The following is a 19,997-nucleotide window of genomic DNA, read 5'->3' as shown; positions in this document are numbered from 1 at the left end:
ATAACAGCTTCAACTCTTCTGGGAAGGCTTTCCACAAGGTTTAGGAGTGTGTTTATGGGAATTTTTGACCGTTCCTCTAGAAGCGCATTTGTGAGGTCAGGCACTGATGTTGGACGAGAAGGTCTGGCTCACAGTCTCCGCTCTAATTCATCCCAAAGGTGTTCTATGGGGTTGAGGTCAGGACTCTGTGCAGGACAGTCAAGTTCCTCCACACCAAACTCACTCATCCATGTCTTTATGGACCTTGCTTTGGTCACTGGTGTGCAGTCATGTTGGAACAGGAAGGGGTCATCCCCAAACTGTTCCCACAAAAAGCATGAAATTGTCCAAAATGTCTTGGTATGAAGCTGAAGCATTAAGAGTTCCTTTCACTGGAAGGGGCCGAACCCAAACCCTGAAAAACAACACCTGAATTCAATGATCTCGAGGGGTGTCCCAAAACTTTTGGCAGCATAGTTTACATCACAGCACAATGAAAATCTTTTTTTATACATCCCAACTTTGGAGGTTGGGGGGTCAGAATGCAGGGTCAGCCATGATGCAGAGCCACCACAGCGGGGAGGGTTAAGGGCCTTGCTCGGGGGTCCAACAGTGGCAGTTCGGCGGTGATGAGGCTTGAACCCTGATCATTTGATGAACAACCCAGAGCCTTAACCACTTGAGCTACCATTGCCCTAATAAAGCAACAAATAAATACATACATAAATACATACATATGCGAAAACCTTTATGTCCCTACTTTCTTCTGCACTAGAGCTCCTGTCACCAAGTCAAATTCTTTGTGTGTGTAAACATACTTGGTAATAAAGTTCTTCCTGACTTCTGACTTACATGCACACTATAAAGTATCTGGCCACCAGACCTTCACACACTATGTGGTTCTTCCCCACGCTCTAGCCACACAAATGCGTAGAATGTCTTTGCATGCTTTAGTGTTACAATTTCCTTTTTCAGTGAAGTTAAGAGACTCAGAGACATCCATAAAGATGTCCATGGTGTCTTAAAGTTGGTGTGGAAGATCTCGAGTATCCTCACTAACGCAGAATGAACAAACCACGCCCCTGAAGTCTAATGTTAAACCTTCTCAGAGGAGTGAAGATTATTACAGCATAAAAAGTGTGGACTAAATCTCAACCGATATCACAGAGGTGTGATTGAGAGGTGTGAACGAAATTTCAGCGTTAGATTTGGAATGAAACGCTGTGGCTTTAAGAGTGAAACGAGGTCACGTGCTCTCCGCTGCTGGATAGAAAGTTTGACAAGTTTAACCGACGCACTAAATCTCTCTCTCTTTCCCCCTCTCTCTCTCTCTCTTCTTCTTCTCCTCCTCGGATTGTCAGCATTTTTGCTTCATTTTATCCACCACAAGTAACATCTTCCGTGCTTTGGGTTTAACACAGAGCCAGTTCTGTCAGCCGATCACTTTTAAACCATGGAGTTTCTTCAGGTATTATGTTTTTTCTCTCTTTTCTGTTGCGCCAAACTATCGTTGCTAACGAACTAGCAAGCCTGTTGCTCTGAGCGAGGCCGCATCCCAAATCGCTCCCTACTCCCTAACTCACGTGCATTAACTTTCATGTTACAGAACGGCGTTCGCGCCAGATGTGGCGCACTTTAAATGGGATGTTGAGTCGTTTGGGACGCGGCCCGAACCGAACTCGTTTTAACGTCAATTTGAAGTAGCCTTCTTGCGAAAACGTGTTAAAGTGTGCACTGCTTGCTGAAAACGGATCAAATATTATTTTATTTCCACGTAGAAACTGCTGTCTGGTTTCAGACTTGATCTGGGACCCTTAAAAGAGCCACTGGGATTTATTCGCCTTCTGGAGTGGGTGAGTTCCTGTATAAATGCATGGAGTTTGTTTTGTGTGTGTGTGTGAATTTTATGAAAGTAGTGTGTGTAATAATAATAATAATAATAATAATAATAATAATAATAATAATATAGATATATATTTACTGTGTTGTAGTGTCTAATTGTCTAATAAGACTGTACGGTGGATTAAACAGTGCAAAACAAAAAAACCCCCAGAGAAATGTGTGCATATGTTTAAGTTTTCAAGGTGAACCTGATCACGTGACTCACCTGTAGGTGGATAATAGTAGGAGGGGGCACAAACTTTTGCACGAGGCGTATCTATATACCTTTTTGAAGCATGTGCATCATGTTTATTTTATGTGAATAATTAACTAAAAGCATTGAAAAGCTCAAACAATGTAAATATTCAGTAACATTACGTTAATGTGCTAATAACATTTATTAATCTAAGACATTTTTTAAGATAGATAGATAGATGGATAGATTATTGATCGATTGATGAGTTTTAATAAAATTATTGTATTTTTTTTATTCCTAAAACAACAAAAGTGTTTTGTTAAACTTTGAAATCGCACACTAAATTTTTTCAGAGCATTTTAGGGGAAATTATTATTATTATTATTATTATTATTATTATTATTATTATTATTATTACTATAGATTATTTGGATTGATCTGCACCGAAATCATGGAAAACACAAGCCTCAGACATTTATATATATTCTTATAAATTATTTTTATGATGCTATAATTGAACCCAGAACATCTGGAACTAATATTTATTTAAGAGTTCTTTAGGCACAAAATATCTTCGTTCGTTGACGTCACGACTCCCCAACAGTTTTCGCTCAGATTGCGTGTCACTCTTTCGTTTGAAGACGAACGGAGACTTGATCTGGACTCGAGTCAGCCATGCAAATCACTACCATGCAAATTCCAGGCTTAGTCTTACAGCCAGACATCATTTCTCAGTGTTTTCAGATTGTTGTTATTGTGTGACTTGAATCACAAGCAGTTCACCAGTCCTGTACACACGCTTGAGCAACAGTCAGCCTGCAAAGCTACATGACCACACACACACCCACTTCCACACCCTTTAGGAATATTCCCAGCTCCAGCTGCTCGGCATCGCGAGCTTATATCAGTTACAGTTGTTCATGTTTGAGCACAGGATTAAAGCGTGGAGAAGGTTTAACACATGTCCTCTCACTACGGTGTAACAAATAAGAGCTGTGTTTACCTTGTAAATATATGATGTGTGTGTGTTTTGTGTGTGTGTGTGTGTATGAATGTGTATGTCAGCTCTCACAGCAAACACATAGCATAAATACTGTAATGATCTCCTCATGACCAGAAAAAGATCAGAGTGAAATTCTAACCACGTCAGAGAAAGGATGTTATAATCACGATGTGGGTCACATGGTGGGTGTGTGTGTGCGCATGTGTGTGTGTCCTGTTCCCACCGTGTAACGTTTTACACAACCCGTTAATTAACAGGTGTAGCATTTCAGCTAGCAATGAAAACCAGCCACGGAACATTTTATAGTATTCGCATGTACGTGGAAATGCATGCCAGTAGCTTACACACACACACACTCACACACACTTTTATCCCTCTATCCTACGTCGCGGGAGCAGCCGTTCTCAAGAAGGAAGTTTTTTTTTTGTTTGTTTAAGGCGGGAGGAGGAGAAGAAGAAGGTGGTGGTGGTGTCGAGCCGTTCGTATCGTGAGCACACTGAAGCAGGAGAGGGGAGTTACCAGGAAACGTGCTGCGTCCTGTTTAACACACAAACATGGCTTCGTGGTAGCCGACTAGCCCACAACAAGCCTTTTTTTTCCCTTTCTTTAAATAAGAATTTGCTCTGACCTACATTAAGGAAAAAAAAAAAAGAAAGAAAAAAACTTTAGGTGGTCTGCGCTGACAGGGTAACCACAGTGTGTTAAAAAATAACTAGCTGGTTAAAGTTAAACAAGCTCCTGTGCTGTATAGCAGCGGCTTTTACACCAGGCTTTTACACCAGGCTTTATCTTTAAGCGGTCACGCCACATTGGATCTTCCTTCAGCAGCAACTTTAATAAGAAACCAGTCTTCAATAAATGAATGAATGATGATAAAGCGATGAAGAAATCACATCATGGGAACGAAAAGCTGGCTGAGAGCATCGTCACCATCTTACACAGGTTTATAATTAGGAGAATGAAACGCGATATCGCAGACGTATCGGATCGCGACCCTCTAAGACAGAAAAAACGTCTACGAGAATGGAGGAAGTTAAAAAAAGATGTGAAAATATCCACGGTATCTCGGATGAGCGTATTGTGACATCATTCATCACAATATCAATATGTTTCGGTCTTTAAGTAAGCCTTGCACTGTTAAGAAGGATGATGATGATGATGATGATGATGAAGAACAGAGTTCCTGTGATGTACGGAACTCAGTCGAAAGTGTTTGGACGGGATTAGAAGTGAGCGATGCCGCAGGAGGATGCTAAATATGGATGATAAATATATTATGAAGTGCAGTAAGATGAATGAGAGAGGAACCGAATGAGAGCTTTTCAGGCGAGTCTCTCTGGCGTGTAATAAACGAAAAACAGCGTCACGCAGGCGCGCGCTCGAACAATTCATTAGAAACAAAGAGTGTCTTTAACAGCAGCGTGTAGGTGTGCATTCTGGCGTGAACGCGAGCGCCATGTGCTGGTCGTGGGAGCCGGGACGACTCTCGCCAAACACCTGCTGTGGAGAAACCGTGGAGACTTGAAGTGTGTGTGTGTGTGTTACCTCGTCTGGATGGCGTGTACGACTGCGCTGACGATCAGCGCTTTCGGTTTGCTTTGCATGCACGAAAACCAAAGGGAAAGTTAAAGCGTTGACCAAAACCTCAGTGTGAAAGCTGATGACCTGTCACCCTGTTAGTGGTTTTTTTAGGCCTGTGTTTTTACCCCGCAAGCTATTTTATAAACAAAAAAACCCCCAATATTTTCTTGTGTATACTCAAGTCGTGTCATGTTGACATGTCATTAATACACTTCAGCCTCAGGGCTTGAGCTAAAGTTCCACGGAAAGTAAAACTCCCACTAATCACTTCTTTCTACGCTAGAGAGACACACACACACACACAACTAATACACCAGATTCATTCATCCCTCACACATCATCTTCAGACCCCTGACACACACACACACACACATTCATAAATCTGTAGTTACACCAGTTATAAACTGTAATTCACTTGGACAAGGACAGAGCCCCTGAGATTTTGCTCAGTTTCTGTGTAGATACAGCGAGGGACAGAAAGGAAAATGAAGTGAAAAGGAAAGATAAAGTGAAAGGATCAGTAACCCAGGCCGCGATGCCGGTCTCAGCAGGCCGGCGTTTGATGTGGCCCCTCCTGTGAGCCGGCGTGGTTTATTCTGTGAACGGTGAAAGTGAAGGTGCTCGTGGTAAACTTTAATCTGGCAGCAAGGAGGGGATCTCCGTCCAGTGGAGCTAAATTTAGACACGTTTTAACGGGGGTCGTAATTATTAACCACCATCGACCATCTTGAGATCTGATGACATTCTGAAGACCATTGAGAAGTTTTGAAGGTTCGTACGTGGTAAATTGCGAAGATATTATACACAAACACATCATGAGAAATGTGTAAAAAAAGTTCTGTTCTTTAAACAGTGTGTGAGTTCGATCTGCGGTGTGATGAAAGACAGCTCTGAAAGGAATCCCTTTCCCTCATTCATCACGAGCTTTATTTACAATACCGCACACGTCTGTCCTCCATCAGCCCCGTTATGGCCACCGCTTCTGATATTCTCGCTACCCCGCTCTTGGTCCTGCTGTAATCCTGCTCGCCCTCGGAGAACGTCCGGCGTCCTGCGGGCGTCTCTGACCCTAACGTCCGTATCAGCAGAACAAACACAGAGCTGATGACTCAGGTGATTCCTAGAGCGACCTGTTAGTGGGTTCTTTCCTGAGAGACAGGAAGCGGCGGTAACATGGATTTGACCGTGGAAGCTGAGTCAGGGAAATACAGAAAGGCAAACGAGGGAAGGAAAGGAGAAGGATTCACGCTGTTGGAGAAGGGAGATGTGAAAAAGAAAAGCATACAAAATTACATTATAGGGTGTCATCGACAGACACAATTTAAGAACTAGGCATTTTTCCTCTAGAAAAAGCTGGAAACTTGTATCACACACACACACACACTAACTATGTAACACTACAAATGCTCTTAACTGGCACAGTTCACTATCTCCATTAGATTTGATCATTATCGGTAATGCAGATGAAATAAAGGCTGGTGATAAGGAGGTTGTTTGCCTTCGCTGTAGCTTTGGAGGAAGAAAATCAACACAATTCAAGCTGCCTGTGTGACTCTGTTGTACGTGTGACGTCACATCACGTGCCAAGGAACGTCCCAAAAACACACGACTTGCTTCACAACATTGGAATGTCGCCACTGAAGTATTTACCTTGAGTTCAGTCTTCAAAAAGACTCGTCTTTCCACCGGAACATCTTTGTTTTACTTGATCTTACTTGTATCCTGATTGGTCAGGAGGTTAACAATGCTTTTCATCATTTGGTGCTTTTCTGAGATCTTTTTTTTTTTCCAGCTTAGGAAGCCCCAACTGTGAACAAGAAACTACTGCAACAGTTCTGCTCACGTGGCACTTCCTGTAGGATTACACATAAAAAAGCTGAAAAGAAAAATGGCGTTAGAGAGCAGCCTAACACCACATACACTCTACATTTACCAAGTGACCTTATATTGCTCATGCTAGACACGAATAATGCTCAGTCGCATGACATTAACGTCTCTGAAGAAGTCGAAACAGTACTATTAAAGGAGAAGTTTGGGCTTTTAGATGACGTACGTTTGCCTCTGTAGTGGTTGACTGGGGCTCTGAGACTTTGTTTAAACTGCTCTACACTGATTTACGCTAACGCTGTGTCTGTGTCCTGAATCTCAAGTAGGTTTTTTTTCTCCTGAATTTTTGTGCGCTCTTGTGAGGTTAAATTTTTCTTGTCTTGCAGCTCTTCACCATCTTCGCCTTTGCCACTACTGGGGGATACGTGGGGTCCCTGACCATGACGCTCAACTGTTCAGAAAAATCTGAAGACATTACAGCAAATTTTGGCTATCCGTTCAGGTAACCGACAACACATCAGTCTCGCTTCCATTATTTCTCCGCACCGCTCCACTGCTACAAGTCAGCAGGTGTGAAATACCACCTCATTCCAGCATGTGACGTGGTTTTCACCTGTCGTTTCTATGGCAACGGTGTACGCACGGACTTGTACGCCTCACATAATATAAACCAAGTGAGAGAAAAAAAGCTCTTTACAGCTGCTCTAAGGGATAACAGGAACTAAATTGTTCCACAGCATTAAATGGTTAAAACACAGGATGTGTCGCTCATCAGGAATATACTGTAGTGTTAGTGTTGGGAAATCACTGTTAAAAGAGGATTATTTTCTTACACTGATCAGGCATAACATTATGACCACCTGCCTAATATTGTGCCAGTGCTGCCAAAACACCCCTGGCCCGCCCTGCACTGTGTGTTCTGACATCTTTGTATCAGAACCAGCATTAACTTCTTCAGCAATTTGAGCAACAGTAGCTCGTCTGTTGGATCGGATCACACGGGCCAGCCTTCGCTCCTCACGTGCATCAATGAGCCTTGACCGCCCATGACCCTGTCTCCGGTTCACCACTGTTCCTTCCTTGGACCACTTTTGATAGATACTGACCACTGCAGACTGGGAACACCCCACAAGAGCTGCAGTTTTGGAGATGCTCTGATCCAGTGGTCTAACCATCACAATTCGTCCCTTCGTCAAACTCGCTCAAATCCTTACGCTTGTCCATTTTTCCTGCTTCTAACACATCAACTTTGAGGACAAAATGTTGACTTGCTGCCTAATATATCCCACCCACTAACAGGTGCCATGATGAGGAGATCATCATCTTATTCACTTCACCTCCCACTGCTCATAATGTTATGCCTGATCGGTGTATAGCTGCACTTCCTCTTCATGTTTTATTCCTAACACGGAACAGATTGATTGCAGTTTGTTTGCTGTCAGTAAAACCCTGTTGCTCCTCCCTTCTGTATATCAGTCACTATTATTTGATCAGTTGAACAGTTTTCCCTTTCACTGAGCAGCGCTTGATTAATATTAGATCTGTCAGTGAATATCAACCCTATGCTTTATTGCCTCTCTCTCTCTCTCTCTCTCTCTCTCTGTGTCTCTATTAGACTTCAGAGTCAACCATTTACCATCCCGAGCTGCAACGCCAGCCAAACAGGCAACGTCACTTTCCTGAGGGGTGACTACTCGTCTTCCGCCGAGTTCTATGTGTCTGTGGGCGTCTTTGGATTCCTGTACTGCACCTTCACCCTCATTCTGTACCTGGGCTACCAGCACATCTACAGGGAAACCACCCGGGGACCCATTGTTGTGAGTGAGCGGGAACGGGGTCCATTAGATGTCTCTGAAAGCACAGTAAAGAGATGCTGAGAGAGAGAGAGAGAGAGAGAGAGAGAGAGAGACAAAGAAAGAGGGAGAAATAGAGAGATAGACTGCTGTTCTTAGGAAACAAGGAGACTCACTGTAAAATATCTATTCCAAAAAAGTAGGATAATGTTATTAATACCTCGATCCAGTTCAACTGTTTAACTCCTGCGGTCGGGGTGTAAACAAACAAACATTATTAGTAATGCAAATACAAAGGTGAAATACATTCCCTATTTTATTTTATTTATTTATTTATTTATTTATTTATTTATTTATTTATTTATTAAGAAAGAAAGCTTGCTTAAAAGTTTCCATTTGGCTGAGACTAGTACCCTAACCCTAACCCTGGTGGATTAAATCAAGCTACTAGTTTGTTTATATTTTGGGAAATAGAACTGAATAAATAAACATTTTCAGTGTTTTTCTAAAGGAGTTATTGGTAAAGTTTAGATTTAGTTTAAAAAAACAGCACCTTCAGGCCACACCCACAGACACAGGTATGTTTGGGGAGAGTTTCACAGCAGGGATTAATCTGCAGGTCAGCAGGAACATGTACAAATGGGCAATAAAGATCTGCCCCTGACTGCCCCACCCCTCTGCTTTATCGGTGTGGTGTTTTCCCTCCAGGATCTGGTTCTGACTGCCGCCTTTGCGTTCCTGTGGCTGGTGTCGTCCTCTGCGTGGGGAAAAGGACTGACCGATGTGAAATATGCCACCAACCCCGATACGCTGCTGGATTACTGCAATCCAAAGTGTGTGACCAAGCTCGCCCCCGCCATGGGACGCCTTAATTCCTCTGTGGTGAGACAAACATCTCTTTTAAATAAGAATGATAAAAAAATAAATGCCACAAGAGGCAGCTGTGTGTGAGAAGGAGTGAGCGAGTGTGAGAAGGAGTGAGCGAGTGTGAGAAGGAGTGAGCGAGTGTGAGAAGGAGTGAGCGAGTGTGAGAAGGAGCGAGTGAGCGAGTGTGAGAAGGAGCAAGCGAGGAGGAGTGAGTGTGTGAGTGAGAAGGAGTGAGTGTGAGCGAGCGAGAAGGAGTAAGTGAGTAATTGTGTGAGTGAGAAGGAGTGAGTGAGTGAGAAGGAGTGAGTAAGTGAGTGAGTGAGAAGGAGTGAGTGTGAGCGAGCGAGAAGGAGTAAGTGAGTAATTGTGTGAGTGAGAAGGAGTGAGTGAGTGAGAAGGAGTGAGTGAGTGAGTGAGTGAGAAGGAGTGAGTGAGTGAGTGAGAAGGAGTGAGTGAGTAATTGTGTGTGAGTGTGTGTGTGTGTGTGTGTGAGTGAGAAGGAGTGAGTGAGTAATTGTGTGTGAGTGTGTGTGTGTGTGTGTGTGAGTGAGAAGGAGTGAGTGAGTAATTGTGTGTGTGTGTGAGTGAGTGAGAAGGAGTAAGTGAGTAATTGTGTGAGTGAGAAGGAGTGAGAAGGAGCAAGCGAGGAGGAGTGAGTGTGTGAGTGAGAAGGAGTGAGTGTGAGCGAGCGAGAAGGAGTAAGTGAGTAATTGTGTGAGTGAGAAGGAGTGAGTGAGAAGGAGTGAGTGAGAAGGAGTGAGTGAGAAGGAGTGAGTGAGTGAGTGAGTGAGTGAGAAGGAGTGAGTGAGTGAGTATGTGTGTGTGTGTGTGTGAGTGAGAAGGAGTGAGGGAGTCAGTGAGTGAGTGAGAAGGAGTGAGTGAGTAATTGTGTGTGAGTATGTGTGTGTGTGTGTGTGTGTGAGTGAGAAGGAGTGAGTGAGTAATTGTGTGTGAGTGTGTGTGTGTGTGTGTGTGAGTGAGAAGGAGTGAGTGAGTAATTGTGTGTGAGTATGTGTGTGTGTGTGTGAGTGAGAAGGAGTGAGTGAGTAATTGTGTGTGAGTGTGTGTGTGTGAGTGAGAAGGAGTGAGTGAGTAATTGTGTGTGTGTGTGTGTGTGTGTGAGTGAGAAGGAGTGAGTGAGTGAGTGTGTGTGTGTGAGTGAGAAGGAGTGAGTGAGTGAGTATGTGTGTGTGTGTGAGTGAGAAGGAGTGAGTGAGTGAGTGTGTGTGTGTGAGTGAGAAGGAGTGAGTGAGTGAGTATGTGTGTGTGTGAGTGAGAAGGAGTGAGTGAGTGAGTATGTGTGTGTGTGTGTGAGTGAGAAGGAGTGAGTGAGTGAGTATGTGTGTGTGTGTGAGTGAGAAGGAGTGAGTGAGTAATTGTGTGTGAGTATGTGTGTGTGTGTGAGTGAGAAGGAGTGAGTGAGTAATTGTGTGTATGTGTGTGTGTGTGTGAGTGAGTGAGAAGGAGTGAGTGAGTAATTGTGTGTGAGTGTGTGTGTGTGTGTGAGTGAGTGAGAAGGAGTGAGTGAGTAATTGTGTGTGAGTGTGTGTGTGTGTGAGTGAGTGAGAAGGAGTGAGTGAGTATTTGTGGGTGAGTATGTGTGTGTGTGAGTGAGTGAGAAGGAGTGAGTGAGTATTTGTGTGTGTGTGTGTGTGTGTGTGTGTGAGTGAGAAGGAGTGAGTGAGTAATTGTGTGTGTGTGTGTGTGTGTGTGTGTGAGTGAGAAGGAGTGAGAGTAATTGTGTGTGAGTATGTGTGTGTGTGAGTGAGAAGGAGTGAGTGAGTAATTGTGTGTGAGTATGTGTGTGTGTGTGTGAGTGAGTGAGAAGGAGTGAGTGAGTAATTGTGTGTGAGTGTGTGTGAGTGAGAAGGAGTGAGTGAGTAATTGTGTGTGTGTGTGTGTGTGTGTGAGTGAGAAGGAGTGAGAGTAATTGTGTGTGAGTATGTGTGTGTGTGAGTGAGAAGGAGTGAGTGAGTAATTGTGTGTGAGTATGTGTGTGTGTGAGTGAGAAGGAGTGAGTGAGTAATTGTGTGTGAGTATGTGTGTGTGTGAGTGAGTGAGAAGGAGTGAGTGAGTAATTGTGTGTGTGTGTGTGTGAGTGAGAAGGAGTGAGAGTAATTGTGTGTGAGTGTGTGTGTGTGTGAGTGAGTGAGAAGGAGTGAGTGAGTAATTGTGTGTGAGTATGTGTGTGTGTGTGTGTGTGAGTGAGAAGGAGTGAGTGAGTAATTGTGTGTGAGTGTGTGTGTGTGTGTGTGTGAGTGAGAAGGAGTGAGTGAGTAATTGTGTGTGAGTATGTGTGTGTGTGAGTGAGTGAGAAGGAGTGAGTGAGTAATTGTGTGTGAGTGTGTGTGTGTGTGAGTGAGTGAGAAGGAGTGAGTGAGTAATTGTGTGTGAGTGTGTGTGAGTGAGAAGGAGTGAGTGAGTGAGTATGTGTGTGTGTGTGTGAGTGAGAAGGAGTGAGTGAGTGAGTATGTGTGTGTGTGTGAGTGAGAAGGAGTGAGTGAGTGAGTATGTGTGTGTGTGTGAGTGAGAAGGAGTGAGTGAGTGAGTATGTGTGTGTGTGTGTGAGTGAGAAGGAGTGAGTGAGTGAGTATGTGTGTGTGTGTGAGTGAGAAGGAGTGAGTGAGTAATTGTGTGTGAGTGTGTGTGTGTGTGTGTGTGAGTGAGAAGGAGTGAGTGAGTAATTGTGTGTATGTGTGTGTGTGTGTGAGTGAGTGAGAAGGAGTGAGTGAGTAATTGTGTGTGAGTGTGTGTGTGTGTGTGAGTGAGTGAGAAGGAGTGAGTGAGTAATTGTGTGTGAGTGTGTGTGTGTGTGTGAGTGAGTGAGAAGGAGTGAGTGAGTAATTGTGTGTGAGTATGTGTGTGTGTGAGTGAGTGAGAAGGAGTGAGTGAGTAATTGTGTGTGAGTGTGTGTGTGTGTGAGTGAGTGAGAAGGAGTGAGTGAGTAATTGTGTGTGTGTGTGTGTGTGTGTGTGTGAGTGAGAAGGAGTGAGTGAGTAATTGTGTGTGTGTGTGTGTGTGTGTGAGTGAGAAGGAGTGAGAGTAATTGTGTGTGAGTATGTGTGTGTGTGAGTGAGAAGGAGTGAGTGAGTAATTGTGTGTGAGTATGTGTGTGTGTGTGTGAGTGAGTGAGAAGGAGTGAGTGAGTAATTGTGTGTGAGTGTGTGTGAGTGAGAAGGAGTGAGTGAGTAATTGTGTGTGTGTGTGTGTGTGTGTGAGTGAGAAGGAGTGAGAGTAATTGTGTGTGAGTATGTGTGTGTGTGAGTGAGAAGGAGTGAGTGAGTAATTGTGTGTGAGTATGTGTGTGTGTGAGTGAGAAGGAGTGAGTGAGTAATTGTGTGTGAGTATGTGTGTGTGTGTGAGTGAGAAGGAGTGAGTGAGTAATTGTGTGTGAGTATGTGTGTGTGTGAGTGAGTGAGAAGGAGTGAGTGAGTAATTGTGTGTGTGTGTGAGTGAGTGAGAAGGAGTGAGTGAGTAATTGTGTGTGAGTGTGTGTGTGTGTGAGTGAGTGAGAAGGAGTGAGTGAGTAATTGTGTGTGTGTGTGTGTGTGTGAGTGAGAAGGAGTGAGAGTAATTGTGTGTGAGTGTGTGTGTGTGTGAGTGAGTGAGAAGGAGTGAGTGAGTAATTGTGTGTGTGTGTGTGTGTGTGTGTGTGAGTGAGAAGGAGTGAGAGTAATTGTGTGTGAGTGTGTGTGTGTGTGTGAGTGAGTGAGAAGGAGTGAGTGAGTAATTGTGTGTGAGTATGTGTGTGTGTGAGTGAGTGAGAAGGAGTGAGTGAGTAATTGTGTGTGAGTGTGTGTGTGTGTGAGTGAGTGAGAAGGAGTGAGTGAGTAATTGTGTGTGAGTGTGTGTGAGTGAGAAGGAGTGAGTGAGTAATTGTGTGTGTGTGTGTGTGTGTGAGTGAGAAGGAGTGAGAGTAATTGTGTGTGAGTGTGTGTGAGTGAGAAGGAGTGAGTGAGTAATTGTGTGTGTGTGTGTGTGTGTGAGTGAGAAGGAGTGAGAGTAATTGTGTGTGAGTATGTGTGTGTGTGAGTGAGAAGGAGTGAGTGAGTAATTGTGTGTGAGTATGTGTGTGTGTGTGTGTGAGTGAGTGAGAAGGAGTGAGTGAGTAATTGTGTGTGAGTATGTGTGTGTGTGAGTGAGTGAGAAGGAGTGAGTGAGTAATTGTGTGTGAGTATGTGTGTGTGTGAGTGAGTGAGAAGGAGTGAGTGAGTAATTGTGTGTGAGTGTGTGTGTGTGTGAGTGAGAAGGAGTGAGTGAGTAATTGTGTGTGAGTATGTGTGTGTGTGTGTGAGTGAGTGAGAAGGAGTGAGTGAGTAATTGTGTGTGAGTATGTGTGTGTGTGTGTGAGTGAGTGAGAAGGAGTGAGTGAGTAATTGTGTGAGTGAGAAGGAGTGAGTGAGTGAGTGAGTGAGTGAGTGAGAAGGAGTGAGTGAGTGAGTATGTGTGTGTGTGTGTGAGTGAGTGAGAAGGAGTGAGTGTGTGAGTGAGAAGGAGTGTGTGTGTGAGCCAGTGTGAGTGTGTGTGTGTGTGTGTGTGAGTGAGAAGGAGTGAGTGAGTAATTGTGTGTGTATGTGTGTGAGTGAGTAATTGTGTGAGTGAGAAGGAGTGTGTGTGTGAGCCAGTGTGAGTGTGTGTGTGTGAGTGAGAAGGAGTGAGTGAGTAATTGTGTGAGTGAGAAGGAGTGTGTGAGTGAGTGTGTGAGTGAGTGTGTGAGTGAGTGTGTGAGTGAGTGTGTGAGTGAGTGTGTGAGTGAGTGTGTGAGTGAGTGTGTGTGTGAGTGTGTGTGTGAGTGTGTGTGTGAGTGTGTGTGTGAGTGAGTGTGTGAGTGAGTGTGTGAGTGAGTGTGTGAGTGAGTGTGTGAGTGAGTGTGTGAGTGAGTGTGTGAGTATGTGTGTGTGTGAGTGAGTAAGTAATTGTGTGAGTGAGAAGGAGTGTGTGTATGTGAGTGAGAAGGAGTGTGTGTGTGTGTGTGTGAGTGTGAGTGAGTGTGTGAGTGAGTAAGTAATTGTGTGTGTGTGTGTGAGTGAGTAAGTAATTGTGTGAGTGAGAAGGAGTGTGTGTGTGTGTGTGAGTGAGAAGGAGTGAGTGTGAGTGTGAGTGAGTAAGTAATTGTGTGAGTGTGTGAGTGTGTGTGAGTGAGTGTGTGAGTGTGTGAGTGTACGAGTGTGTGAGTGAGTGTGTGTGTGTGTGAGTGAGTGTGTGAGTATGTGAGTGTACGAGTGTGTGAGTGTGTGAGTGATTGTACGAGTGTGTGAGTGAGTGTGTGAGTATGTGAGTATGTGAGTGTACGAGTGTGTGAGTGAGTGTGTGAGTGTGTGAGTATGTGAGTGTACGAGTGTGTGAGTGTGAGTGTGTGAGTGATTGTACGAGTGTGTGAGTGAGTGTGTGAGTATGTGAGTGTACGAGTGTGTGAGTGTGAGTGTGTGAGTGATTGTACGAGTGTGTGAGTGAGTGTGTGAGTATGTGAGTGTGTGAGTGTGTGAGTGAGTGTGTGTGTGTGAGTGAGTGTGTGAGTATGTGAGTGTGTGAGTGTGAGTGTGTGAGTGATTGTACGAGTGTGTGAGTGAGTGTGTGAGTGATTGTACGAGTGTGTGAGTGAGTGTGTGAGTATGTGAGTATGTGAGTGTGTGAGTGTGTGAGTGAGTGTGTGTGTGTGTGAGTGAGTGTGTGAGTATGTGAGTGTGTGAGTGTGAGTGTGTGAGTGATTGTACGAGTGTGTGAGTGAGTGTGTGAGTGATTGTACGAGTGTGTGAGTGAGTGTGTGTGTCTCTGAGCATGTGTGTGTGAGAGAGAGAGGTAGTACAAACCTTTGTTCATGTCTTCAGGTCTTCGGCTTCCTCAACCTCATCCTGTGGGCAGGAAACTGCTGGTTCATTTATAAGGAGACTCCGTTCCACAAGCCTGCTCAGCCTTCCTCCAACATCGAGCAGGGAGGCAGCTCCTAATTGGATAACTCGGACTCCACCCACTCCATTCAGGCCAATCAGAAATTAGAGTAAGCTACAGCGGGTTCAGGCAGACTCGTCCTAAAGTAAAGTTTGATACCGGTGCTCCGGGCCGGCTGCTGCTTTCCCCGGGGCAGAACACTCACTCGGGGTTTCAGCACAAAGCGTCTGTCTCGGTTGCGTTGCCCGGGGCAGGTCTTTCTTATTATCTCGATCCCATTAATTGTTTTGCATCATTACTAATCCTCTCTCATTCACCGTGTATACAGTTGAGTGCAAAAAATATATATATTATTTTTGTCTACCAGCAGCGCAGACACGTTCCTTCATCCCACAAATGATGCATTATTAGTGAAAAAGCTAAAGTAGTTAAAAACTTTGCATTCTTCTTTCTGATTGTGATTTAAATATAGACGTTCTTTAATAACTTTATCTTTAGTGTTCATACTTTAGCTTTAACTAATCTTTAATAAAGTCTAAGGAGCCTGTTTGTTCCTGTTCAGTTATCATGAGATGCCCATATTCAGCCACAACACTATATCATCCACACGTGTTTCTCATTGAGTCTAGTGTGGTCAGTGTAATTAGTGCCATTTTCCACTTTTCTTGATGCACATTTAAAAAACATAGACTTAACCTTTTTTTTGTTTCTTTGTCTTTCGACACCTGCTAGGATTTTCTTGCCTCTGCATCTCTTGCGATCTGGGTCAGATCCGTCAGAGAATCTTTGCTCCTTTTTCCTTTATAAATTCTCTTTAGTTCTGAAGATTAAGTCTCAAGGTTCGTCACAAAACTAGTTCTTTGGTCTGTTTCACGTTGTGTCGACCTTCTAGTTTCAAAAATGATGATGGGGGAGGTGCAGACTTTTGCACTCAACTGTATTGCACTTACAGTATACACACACACACACACACACACACACACTTATAAGCCACTGATGAACGTTTCTTGTTGTGTTTCTTATATAAACCTGTTTGGGTTTTTTTTTTTGTTTCACATTTGACAAAATCTGCTCTCTCTTTCCTCTTTGTACCAATTGTGAGCTTTACCATTTAGAAACCCCGCCCACTTAACAACACATGCCTTCCACACACACACCAGTGCACTCAGATGTTACACACTTATTGTATTTATAGTGTATGATTTAAAGATGTCTACATCTACACAAAGTGCCTCATCTGAACGATCCTCTGTCTCTCTGGGTCGTTTAATAACAGCGTGAGGTTACGATACAGAGACGAGTCCTCCAGCTCCTCCTACACTTTCCCAGTGCGTTGGGATAAATGACTTGACCTCCAGCCACATGATTGTTTCGAAGGAAAGAAAAAAATCGGAACTATTAAACACTAATTTCCTTCTTTTTTAGTTTCCTAAATACTAGTTCCTGTTTATTGAAATCAGAAACATGCGTGTACATTTTCCTAAATAATTGCCAGCGTCTGTGTTTTATATACGATCGCATAAGTACGTCTGTAAGGCTCTGGAATGGAGAAACGTTCACTTACATTAATCTCTCTGTTACTTGAGAGCAGGCTGGTGCTGATATCTGTAATCGGCTCATAACGATAACAGCCTCCGTTCTTTTTGTCTTCAGTTTTTCTTCAGTGAACTGTTCAGGGTTCTCTCTGAAAAAGGACACACAAACATTCGCATCTGAGATAAGAATGGTGGAAATGTTGCAGGTTTATCGGCACGTGTCTGCTTAAGAATAATTATTAAGATCATTTACAGTCTCTTCAGTTTGGGTTTTTTTGTTTATTTTTCCTATATATTATTTTTTTTACTATATATATCGATGATTCGGCTTCTTCCTGTGCTTGTGCGATATGAAAGCCTTAAAAATACCATGCCTTCATCTCTAATCATAGCTTTTTTTTTTTTAACAACACAATGTTTCACGTGAATATATATATATATATATATATATATATATATATATATATATATATATATATATATATATATATATATATATATATAATTTCAAACTGACTGGTTTGTTCATAAGTTTAAGGTAATGACGGACAGCAGTGGAGACAGAGGTCAGTTCTGTCTCAGCAGTACTTAAGGGCGTGCCTGTTTTCAGATAGCTTCAGCTCTCGGATGTTTCCATACCTCCTTGAAAGTCCTTGAAGTTAAATGTCTTGTTCAGTGAAATACATTTGTTCTTACACTGTAATTTGTATCAGAAAAAAAAATACACATCAATTGAATTTGCATTTTGCAGGGTGTTTTTTTTTTTTGTTTGCATTTTCTGTGTTGTAAAGTATTAAATGAAGAGAGCTTCACTGCTGTTGTGTGTGTGTATGTGTGTGTGTTTTGTGTTCTGACGAGCAGGTAAATCTGCTGTGTGTTTCCTAACCACTAGATGGTGGCACAAAACAAAGCAAAACAAAATTGAAATGAAGAAACTAAGCACTACTTATCTCTGGATGATAAACCGTGCAAGCCAGTGTGCATTTGTATCTATTTACAAATTGATAAATAAATCTAATTACTGCTATGTGCAGGTTTAATATTGTAAGTCAAATGTTCTACAGTATAAATTCTCCCCAAAATGTGACTGAATCAAGAAAGTCCCCTGAAATGATGGACTGGAATATAAAAAGCTCCATATTAGCAGAGACATGATTTTAACCGGACGTAAAACGCCGAAGTTGGCTAAAGGTGATTTAAAAGAAAACGTGATTCATCAGATCAGACCAGCTTCTTCCATTGCTCTGTGGTCCAGTTCTGATGTTCACGTGCTCATTGTCGGTGGTGCACAGGGGTCAGCATGGTCACCCTGACCGGTCTGTGGCTATGCAGCCCCATACGCAACGAACTGTGATGCACTGTGTATTCTGACACCTTTCTATCAGAACCAGCATTAACTTCTTCAGCAATCTGAGCAACAGTAGCTTGTCTGTTGGATCGGATCACACGGACCAGCCTTCACTCAACACGTGCATCAGTGAACCTTGACCACCCATGACCCTGTCTCCGGTTCACCACTGTTCCTTCCTTGGACCACTTTTGATAGATACTGACCACTGCAGACCGGGAACATCCCACAAGAGCTGCAGTTTTGGAGATGCTCTGATCCAGTCACAACTTGGCCCTTGGTCAAAGTCGCTCAAATCCTTACCCTTGTCCATTTTTGCTGCTTCTATCACATCAACTTTGAGGACAAAATGTTGACTTGCTGCCTAATATATCCCACCCACTAACAGGTGCCATGATGAGGAGATCATCAGTCTTATTCACTTTACCTGTCGGTGGTCATAATGTGATCAATGTATATGATATATATTTATAAATTAAGTAAGAAAATTGTTTAATATATTAGAATTTCCCCTGTGTATAGAGAATTTTAGCACACACTGTAGCACTCCATCAGATCAGCTAAATTAAAACTAAAGTGGGAATAAATACCTGTTTTTGACCCTTTTGACACCTCAGGATGGTCTGCTTTAACATCTCTCTCTCTTCAGTCAAGAGACTACTGCAAAAAACACACAAAATGAACTCCTTTATCACCTGTATGAACTGTTGACACAACAACACAGTGCTGTCCAGGAAAGAACTGATAAAATACCTGTCCAAATACCTTTCATTCTCCCACTACAGGACTATTACACCTTATAAATGTGTTATAAACGTGTAAGTAAGCACGTATTACGACACACGGTACCTACTGGACATTTACAGCGCTGGCGTTCGCACTCAAAGCGAAAGTTAACGAAGTCAAACAAATAAATTAATTGATTTTAAATTATATAATTGATTTTAAATGACTTTAGGAGCTGAAACATCGCCTTCGATATGATAAATAAATCTCTTCAGCTGAGTAGCAACGCCGCTGAACCTCTTCCGCCATCTAGTGGTCAGGTTTAAAACTGTACCTGTACCGCGCATGCGCTGAAGCTGAACAACGGCGTTCAATTTTTGTTGCGCATGCGTACTCGACGTCACGCCTTACGAAACTTCAGTGTCAACGTTTGTTTATTTGTTTGCTTGCATTATTTTGTACAATAATGGTACACCAACAATGTACAATACTGTTCAGTAGTGACATCAACTATAATTTCTATGACAAAATATAAACAACATTAAAAAAAAAACAAGCACAAATCTGTAATTAAAATGCCATTTCTTATCAAGTTACACAGACAATTTGGCTCTCAAACTTTTTATCCATGCAGCTGACAATAAATAAATAAAATATACCCCAGAACATTTCGATTACTATTCAGATATTAGGCTCAAAATGCAAAAACCTTTATCATTTCTCAACTTTCCACCAACACAACAGACACCGACATTATTTAAGCACTGTTTATTTTCTAATTATTGAGGTTCTTATTATTCATTCACCCTCTGTAATGGCCACAACCCAAACCCCACAAAGGTCCTGAGAACCTTGTAGCGATGCTGCGATCGTGGAGCTTCAGAAATGGCAATTTAGACGTTTTTTCCTTGTGTGAAATGGAAAAAAACAAAAACACAGCCGTTTCCTGGAAATTGTGTCTTTGGTTTGCTCTGACAGACAAAAACACGACAATCTTTAACTCCACTTTTACACTTCCAGGCCTGGACACTGGCCCTGTTCTACTGTACTGAACAGTCATGCAACGTTTTCAGCTGAAATTGCAGGAGAGCAACAACAGAGTCAGAAAACCAGCAACAAAACAGTTAGTAGTAGTAGTGACAAACTAGCTGGCTAATGTTAGTGATATCTCAATTGTGGATGATTAGCTTCTCAGAACATGGATTAGTACTGTCAGTGTTATAGATTTAACCAAGTACTGTGTCTGTTTGTGTGTGAACTGTTTAAAGTTACTCTTAACTCATTTAAAAGGAGTGGAGTGGAACTTTACAGTGTACACGGTGAGAGCGGCCATGTTGCCTCAATGTTAGTCTGTACACAGAAAAGGAACTGT

General features: G+C 42.8%; 1 protein-coding gene across 1 annotated transcript; it reads left to right on the top strand.

The window, feature by feature from the left end:
• The first annotated feature begins 1,268 nt into the window (after positions 1-1,268).
• sypl2a (synaptophysin-like 2a) lies at positions 1,269-17,363 on the top strand. Its single transcript, XM_058373241.1, has 6 exons — positions 1,269-1,447; positions 1,758-1,832; positions 6,854-6,969; positions 8,083-8,284; positions 8,969-9,142; positions 14,956-17,363. The coding sequence occupies exons 1-6, from the start codon at positions 1,433-1,435 to the stop codon at positions 15,073-15,075; spliced, it is 702 nt and encodes a 233-aa protein (XP_058229224.1). The 5' UTR covers positions 1,269-1,432; the 3' UTR covers positions 15,076-17,363.
• The last annotated feature ends 2,634 nt before the right edge of the window (positions 17,364-19,997 follow it).

This window comes from Hemibagrus wyckioides, linkage group LG21 (genome assembly GCF_019097595.1).
Source record: "Hemibagrus wyckioides isolate EC202008001 linkage group LG21, SWU_Hwy_1.0, whole genome shotgun sequence".
NCBI lineage: Eukaryota > Metazoa > Chordata > Actinopteri > Siluriformes > Bagridae > Hemibagrus > Hemibagrus wyckioides.
Note: the sequence above shows the minus strand (reverse complement) of the source record. Positions and strands in the feature narration are given on the sequence as shown.

What these genes read in the sequence shown, in the direction of transcription:
- sypl2a (XM_058373241.1), top strand. An exon ending in TTATTCGCCTTCTGGAGTGG is followed by an intron (nt 1,833 to 6,853) that starts GTGAGTTCCTGT and finishes CTTGTCTTGCAG; the next exon opens with CTCTTCACCATCTTCGCCTT. An exon ending in AATTTTGGCTATCCGTTCAG is followed by an intron (nt 6,970 to 8,082) that starts GTAACCGACAAC and finishes TGTCTCTATTAG; the next exon opens with ACTTCAGAGTCAACCATTTA.